Source organism: Entelurus aequoreus, linkage group LG14 (assembly GCF_033978785.1).
Source record: "Entelurus aequoreus isolate RoL-2023_Sb linkage group LG14, RoL_Eaeq_v1.1, whole genome shotgun sequence".
Taxonomy (NCBI): Eukaryota; Metazoa; Chordata; class Actinopteri; order Syngnathiformes; family Syngnathidae; genus Entelurus; species Entelurus aequoreus.
Window position 1 is genome coordinate 20,693,914 of NC_084744.1, and position 8,728 is coordinate 20,702,641.

At 34.5% G+C, this 8,728-nt stretch overlaps 1 protein-coding gene across 2 annotated transcripts in view; it reads left to right on the top strand.

Annotated features, from left to right (window-relative positions):
• The window catches only part of si:ch211-39i22.1 (germ cell nuclear acidic protein), a 56,226-nt gene extending 47,849 nt beyond the window's left edge, over window positions 1-8,377 (top strand). For both annotated transcript variants that reach the window (XM_062069192.1, XM_062069191.1), the window contains 3 exons: window positions 415-531; window positions 3,438-3,497; window positions 3,573-8,377. In XM_062069192.1, coding sequence (XP_061925176.1) covers window positions 415-531; window positions 3,438-3,497; window positions 3,573-3,601 — 206 coding nt within the window. In that variant the 3' untranslated portion in view covers window positions 3,602-8,377. The remainder of the gene's footprint in view (window positions 1-414; window positions 532-3,437; window positions 3,498-3,572) is intronic.
• The last annotated feature ends 351 nt before the right edge of the window (window positions 8,378-8,728 follow it).

The window sequence follows — 8,728 nt, forward strand, 5'->3', positions numbered from 1 at the left end:
GTCTTTACGCCTGGTGGATGTGTTTATCTAATGTGTTCAATTGTGTGGTCGTTGGCAAGCCAGCCCTTTGGATTGACCAGGAAGTAACTTCACAATCCTTATCTCTGTGTAAGGTGTAAAGATATGTGTATCACAATCCTAGTGTGTGTGTAAAGTGTGAAAATGTGTGTATCACAATCGTTATGTGTGCAAGATGGGAAGGTGTGTGTAAAGCATTGTGTGTAATATTTCGCAAAAAATGTGAAGCAGAGTCTATGCCTAATATTGGGCAAATCTGCACAGTGGTTTTGTTTACTGTGTCTAGACTTTTGTTTAATGTGTGAACATGTAAAATGTAGTGTAATTGGAAAAAACTGTAAGAAGAAGCTGCAAAAGTAATAGTTTGCTTTGTTTTGTTGTTTGTTTTGATTTTAGAAACCAACTCAGGCACCGTGGCAGCAATCCTGTGTGCAATGGGCGTGGCCGTTGTGGGAGCAGCCACTGGATATTATACCTATCAGAAGAAGAAACTGTGCTTCAGGACAATACAGGGTAAATCACGGTCTTTTTTTTCTTATTCAACTTACTGTGACGTTGTCCTGTGGGGTGGAATCAGGAAATCCTATTTTAATCATATCTTTTTCACACAAGAAAAGAGTGGAATATATTCAGATGATACAAATTTATCTGTGTTAAATGTCCCCTGGTTTTAATTGAGCAGGACAAATAGAATGTCCTCATATAGAACACGACTGCATGTGTCAGCTGTATATCAGCAAAGTCAGCTATATGAGTTGTCAATACACACACAACCATTGCGTCTTAAAACTGCTCATTCAGCACTGTTGATATTTACAGTCAATTCAGACAGTGGCACAATGTGGGTGCAACATGCAAGTCAAATATTTGCTCCCCCTGCAGTACATGCAGCCTTGTTGCGCTCCATCAGCCCATTACTTTAGTCTCATGTAAAGGCTGCGCACTAATTATTAGGCGTTTTATTCTCTGAGACATGATTGTGATGCAGTCATAAATATAAACCCTGTCCATTATGTATACACATACTTAGAGGGAAATAATTGCTACAGTTTGGAACACTGAGGATATAGTCGACAAATAGGCACTCTTTAAAAGATATGTGGAAGTAGCAGGTGCGTCAACTGTTGCAATTCTTAAATGTTATACATTGAAACAATACATGTATTCTTTGACTATATATATACTGTATACATCAAAATATTTTTTTAATTTCTTTTTTTATACTAGAAGTAGTATATATTCTTCTACATTTAGTAAATATTTTTGAAATATTACAATATATGTTTTGTGAATTATTTACGTTTCTATTATTACTTCAGCTTGAAACAATATATGTGTATATGTATAATGATGACTAATACATAAAAACATCAAAATATATTTTTAAATGTTAAAAGTTATATACAATTGTCTACATTTAAAAATCATTACGTTCTATTATTCCTTTTTATTATTTCCCAATGTGATTTTTTTTTAACCTTTTTTTATCGTAAATATTAATTTGGAAAACTGAAATAAATAACAAAAATATATTTATTTTCAAATTGAGATGTTTATGATTTGTTTTTTAATTTACTATTATATTATTAATGTATATTACAATATATTCAACAATATGATATATATTTTCATAAACACAATCTGCCTATAAACGCCTGGAAGGTAAATTTGTTTGTTTAGTTAAATTTTGGCTACCTTCTATGATATGCTATATTGTTATCTAATTATTTTAATACTTTTTTCATAGTAAAATAAATATTAACTAATTAAGACTACTGCTACGATTGCCATTATTTGTTTTGTTCTTTACCAGTAGTATATTTTCAATAATAATTAAATACTATATTATGTTTTTTTAAATACTGTGAATTAATTATATTTTCTAAACAATACAAAAATTATAATATAAGAATTTTTTTTACCTGGATGGCCACTATTCTACAAACCCCGTTTCCATATGAGTTGGGAAATTGTGTTAGATATAAATATAAACGGAATAGAATGATTTGCAAATCCTTTTCAACCCATATTCAGTTGAATGCACTACAAAGACAAGATATTTGATGTTCAAACTCATAAACTTTATTTTTTTTTTTGCAAATAATAATTAATTTAGAATTTCATGGCTGCAACACATGCCAAAGTAGTTGGGAAAGGGCATGTTCACCACTGTGTTACATGGCCTTTCCTTTTAACAACACTCAGTAAACGTTTGGGAACTGAGGAGACACATTTTTTAAGCTTCTCAGGTGGAATTCTTTCCCATTCTTGCTTGATGAACAGCTTAAGTTGTTCAACAGTCCGGGGGTCTCCGTTGTGGTATTTTAGGCTTCATAATGCGCCACACATTTTCAATGGGAGACAGGTCTGGACTACAGGCAGGCCAGTCCAATACCCACACTCTTTTACTATGAAGCCACGTTGATGTAACACATGGCTTGGCATTGTCTTGCTGAAATAAGCAGGGGCGTCCATGGTAACGTTGCTTGGATGGCAACATATGTTGCTCCAAAACCTGTATTTACCTTTCAGCATTAATGGCGCCTTCACAGATGTGTAAGTTACCCATGTCTTGGGCACTAATACACCCCCATACCATCACAGATGCTGGCTTTTCAACTTTGCGCCTGTAACAATCCGGATGGTTCTTTTCCTCTTTGGTCCGGAGGACACGACGTTCACAGTTTCCAAAAACAATTTGAAATGTGGACTCGTCAGACCACAGAACATTTTTACATTTTGCATCAGTCCATCTTAAATGAGCTCAGGCCCAGCGAAGCCGGCGTTGTTTCTGGGTGTTGTTGATAAATGTTTTTTGCTTTGCATAGTAGAGTTTTAACTTGCACTTACAGATGTAGCGACCAACTGCTCCATCCTTGTTTGTGAATGACTGAGCATTTCTTGGAATCTACTTTTATACCCAATCATGGCACCCACCTGTTCCCAATTTACCTGTTCACCTGTGGGATGTTCCAAATAAGTGTTTGATGAGCATTCCTCAACTTTATCAGTCTTTATTGCCACCTTTCCCAACTTCTTTGTCACGTGTTGCTGGCATCAAATTCTGAAGTTAATGATTATTTGCAAAAAAAAAAAGGTTTATCAGTTTGAACATCAAATATGTTGTCTTTGTAGCATATTCAACTGAATATGGGTTGAAAATGATTTGCAAATAATTGTATACCGTTTATATTTACATCTAACACAATTTCCCAACTCATATGGAAACGGGGTTTGTACTATTTCCCCTCCTACACAGTACATTTGGTTTCCCCTCTGTAATTGTAAGGCTATGATCCAAGATTACACCTTGCATGTATTAATGAATATGCAAATACTCTACTTGAGTGCTCCCTAATAAAAAAAACAGCTCATAGCGTTGCGTGAAATGTAATGTGACACATTGTCCGCTTCTTTAGAGGAGGATCCAGAGGCTGCACGCAAAGCTGACGCAGGGGAGGTTCAATCAGATCCCCAGGGTACGACAAACACAAAGCATGTCCATTTAATACTCATACAATAAATAATACATCTTGTGTTTTTTTTTGTTGCAGTCCTTAGCAACCTACTGAACTCTTCTTAGAGCGGCCACGGTCATGTGACAGGACCTTGACCAAGCACATTCAAGCAAAGTGACGATCTCACTGTTCTAGGCTCCATCTGCACTGTGGAACTACGTTACTGTGAGGCCCGAATGTGGGGCTGTATGTGTGTGTGTGTGTGTGTGTGCGTGTATTCATTAACACAGTATGAGCAACAAAACGTGCAAATTGTGTTACAATTGGCCAGACTTTATAGTTAAATTAATAGTATACTGAAACTTTATAAAAAGAAATGATATAATGGTAGATCTTTGCCTCCCGCCCATTTGTAGGAATTTCTTGTGAACTTTTTTTGTTTTTTTATAAAACTGATGTCTTTTTTATGCCGATTCTACAATTCTATCTGTGCGACAGGGTTGAACTATTTCAAAGCAGCCACTACATTCTCTTTAACCAACTCCAATGATTCTACAAGAAACATAAACAAATAATATACTATCACTTTGTGACGACACAAAGATGACATGTGTATTATTGGTTTAGGAATTGGAGTTCATTTTTTCTGAAACCAAAACAAAAACATGCAAAGCACACTGCTACAATGCACAGGTTAAGTGGCATCTGTAAAGCCTTGATTTTCAAACAACTGAGCCCAGTACCACAAGTAGCTAGTGAACAGACAACAGGGTGCTGCTGACACTACCTGCATTCTGGCAAAGAGCACTAGATTAGGATTAGAAAGATATGAAAAAGCGAGTGCAGCGGCAAACTGATAAAATAACTTCGGTTACAATTGAAGACAAAATGAATAGATTTGTACTTCATATCGTGAAAAAGTAAACAATAAGAGTCTGGGTTTTGGGGCTGAGAGGAGCTTTTCCAAGCTTTGAACCCTGCGGCTAATCTATGGATTTTTCTTCGCTAACAGATAATTGTGGAATGGATTAAGCAAAGAAATCAAACAATGTACTAAAAGGATCCACTATAAGAAACTGTTCAAACTCAAAGTGTTTACACATTCTGATAAAAATATTGAAGTTTAATCAAAAAGGAGAAAATCTTATTCATCTCATTAAGGATGAATATAGTCATCAGTTTTGTTTGATCAGCCGTTTCACTGCCTTGTTAAAGGCATTCTTTGGAAACAATTAAGGTATGTAAATAAATATTTACAAAATCTTTCTAAATAAACATCTCAATTTACAATGTACCAGTATACATCTGCGGTTTATAGTCTGGTGCAACTAATATATGAAAAAAAAAAGTTTTTCTTTGAAAATTTAGTGGACGCACCTTATATTCTTGTGTGATTTGTAGTCCGGAAAATACGGCACATTATAATAAAACCTTTTTAAATAAGGTTACCGGTTACAAAAGTTACTCTTGCTTGCTGACATACACACAGTGTTCGTCTTAAAACACCTCTTTAAAAATGTATTTTTAAAATTGTATTACAAAAAAAAAATCACTGAATTTTGATCAATTTAATAGGAGAAAATAGAGCAACACCAATTCTAATCTAATCCCAGTTTTACAATACTTAGGATAACAATTTACAAAGCAATTGAGAATACATACAAATACAATACTTATTAAATACAATACTAAAAATGTACAAAAGCAACAGTAAAACATATCAATAATAGCTGTTAAATGTTTGTATCCAAAAAATTTACTTAAAATATGTAACAACAAAAAACATAGTTTTTTCTTTTTTTTTAAATCGATTCTTAAACATTTTTTATTGATTTAGAATCAAATTAAATAAAAATTGCGATTTGAATGTTCTTTTTTTTTTTAACTACCCCTACTATAGTATATATGTCATGTTTTGCCACATTCAAGGGTCAAGATGACACAACAAGTGGCCTTTTTGACCACCGATAAAATGGCTGACAGCAATGTTATTGGAGATGGAAAATAATCATACAAAATATTTTTGGGCTTTTGACCAGTACATTTGGGAAACCCTGTGAAACGAAAATATTTTAACATTTTATGCCTTGATTGGTGCCAAGGTGTATCAAAAGGTACAAGTCTTGTAGGACTGTCAAACTGTTAAAACTTGTAGATTGTGCCTTTCGACAGTAACCCAGTGTCCCAATACTTTTTGTCCATATAGTTGCATTATAGGAAATTTTATAAACTGATGGTTAATTTACTGCAACTAATTTTTTCAGTTGTTTCAATACATTTTGTATTATCTTTTGCATGAGGTGATGAAAGCCCTCCTGACATATTTGACATATTGTGACGTCCGTGAGTCTAGTTGTGATGAGGTGGTTTGTCCGTTAGAGTGCCTTTTTCTGTCCCAGCCTGGCTTGTCCCACCTGTAGACACACTGAATGTCTCTAAAATTGCTAACAAACAGACACTAATAGCCACAGCAATATTGGTGCACCTGCATATTTTAGTGTCGTGCAAAGCAGTCTGCACGACAAAAAAACAAACATATACACTGTGGTGGCCTCTGCGGTGTTTTACGCCATTGTCTGCTGTGGTGGGGAAAGCATAGCCAGAGACAGGAGTAGACCCAACAAAGCAACATCAACAATACGATTTGCCTGAGTGGACAGGACAGTTAAAAAAAAAAAATACATCAATCGATTGTGCAAATTAGAGTCACAATTCATAAAAAAATCCCTCCAAATGTCCTTACAGTATGGTCCGTTTCCTGTTCTATGGTTATCGTCACACTTATTCTCTTTGACCTATACCTTTTTGTAGTGGCATCGCAAAAATCCCTAGAAAAAGCAAAATAGTTAATCTTTTACAGCCCATCCAATGTTTGTTCGACAGGAAAACGTGACCACTTTGGAGGTAGTGTTATGTTTTTTTTTTAAGTGTTTGATGCATTATTTCTGCACAACACAAGTGCACACAACAGAATACCCACAACAACAACATAAACAATATGCTCCAAGATAGCTTTGTGAGTGCACCAATATTGTTCTCGAGGATGGTTTGGAACTCTAACAGACGTCTTCAAAGTGTGCCTCTTTATTTAGAGCAGGGGTGTCCAAAGTACGGCCCGGGGGACATTTTTTAACGGCCCCACAGCACATTTTAAAAATACGATTGAAAAAAATATAAAACATTAAAAGTGGTATTTAAAGAGCAAACAGGTGAATGTAGCAAGAAAATGTAGCAATGTTTACTCTAATCACACAAAGCTGCCATGTAGGCTGTTTCTTTCTTTAAAACATAATAATGAATCAAAATCAATGTCATTATGAATTATTGACCTATTCAAGGCTCCAATTACAACACATTAAATAATTAGAGATATTTTTGGGGAAAATGTTGAATATTTTGTGTTTGCCATGTAAAAAAAAAAGCTGTTTTTTTTAAAGAAGGGCCTAAAACGAACAAACAAAAAACATAAACAACAATAAAACTTATAATTGACAGATAGATCTGAAGTTGATCTCGAGATTATTGTGTTAAAAGTAAACAGTAAAAAAAAAAAAAAAAGATAATTTATTTTTTAACACTTTAATGAGTAGGACCCTTTTGGATCCCCTCCAATTTTAGTGTGATTAGTTTTTAAGTGTCATTGCTCAAAAAATAATAATGAATTAAAATCAATGGTGTTATGAGTTATTGACCTTTTTAAGGATCCAATTATTATATAGTCTCAAATATCCCACTTAAAAATTTTACTGGGTGAAAATATTGCATATTTTGTGTTTTTTTCATTAAAAAAAAGGGTTTTCTTTGACAAAAAGAGCATACAATTTAAATATTTAAAAAATGTTATATTGACAGATAGACCTAATGTTGATCTAGATATTTAAAAACTTGAATAATAACACAAATAATAATACTGAATAATGACACATTTTTTATATTTTTTGGACCAAAACCCTTTGGGGTCCCCGGGATCAAGCCTGAGTGGAAGCCTGAATGTATATTTTTTATACATATATCGTATTGGTTTTTAAAATAAAAAATATCAAAATGGCCCCCGCTAGCTTTGATTTTTCAATGTGCGGCCCTCAGTGGAAAATGTTTGGACACCCCTGATTTAGAGCAAGCCAGCTGCTGTTTGTCTTTTCTACCATAATATCACATTAGTCAGTTCCTATATGTACGCTGTATTATATACGTGACGCCTGTACATGCTCTATGTGTGATTGTTCTTGTAGGAAACACTGCCTTCGAGGCTTTATTATAAGAGTCAAAAAAATGTTTTCCCTATACTGTAGCAGAAAATACTGACATCTAAATGTGTGTTCTTTCCGTTGCCTTACACTTGCTGTGGTCCCTTTAAAACGGCTTAATGGTAACTGAGGGCGTTCGTGTTGCGTGTTGTCATTTATTAAGCTGCAAAACATGACAGGGGCTGCTACTCAGTCTTGCCGCATTTATGTGTAATGTGGAGAACATGTCGATTAAAATCACACTTACTATAAAACAGTGTTCAGTATATATGGCGGGCATTTGACAACAATTCCTTTATTGACATTTAAATGTATAATTTTGATACTCCTCTGCTTTCATGGCATTCTAATTTGTATCAATTGCTTTAAGGCCCCATGAATCAATCAGTTCTCCATCAGTTAATGGATGATCATGCATGGTAGTCCTGCCTTCTTCGTTATCCAAACAGCAAAAACTAAGATTGTGCATGAAAACAATTTTGCAAAAACAGTCTCACAAAGAGGGAATCATTTTCAACATTTCTGACTTACACCCGATCATTTTTATATGAATATTCTGTGTTTTTACATGTCATCCGGCATTGGTGGAGTTGTGTAAATAATGTTTTAAGGGTTGAAATAAACATGTCGGCTGTCTTGCGTTGTCTGTATGATTTACTGTACTCTGCAGCAGCATGTGCTTTTATCATTCACTTGTCCCACGCCACCTTGCTGAGGTGTTGTTTTTTTTATTCTATTTTATGTTTCTTTTTTTATATACTGTAGTTTCCAGACTATAAGGCGCACTTAAAATCCTTTTTTTCCCCTCAAAACTCGACAGTGCACCTTATAACCCGGTACGCCTAATATATGGAATAAGTTTGGTTGTGCTTACTGACCTCGAAGCTATTTTATTTGGTACATGGTGTAATGATAAGTGTGACCAGTAGATGGCAGTCAAACATAAGAGATATGTGTAGACTGCAATATGACGGCATTATGACTCAAGTAAACAACACCAACATT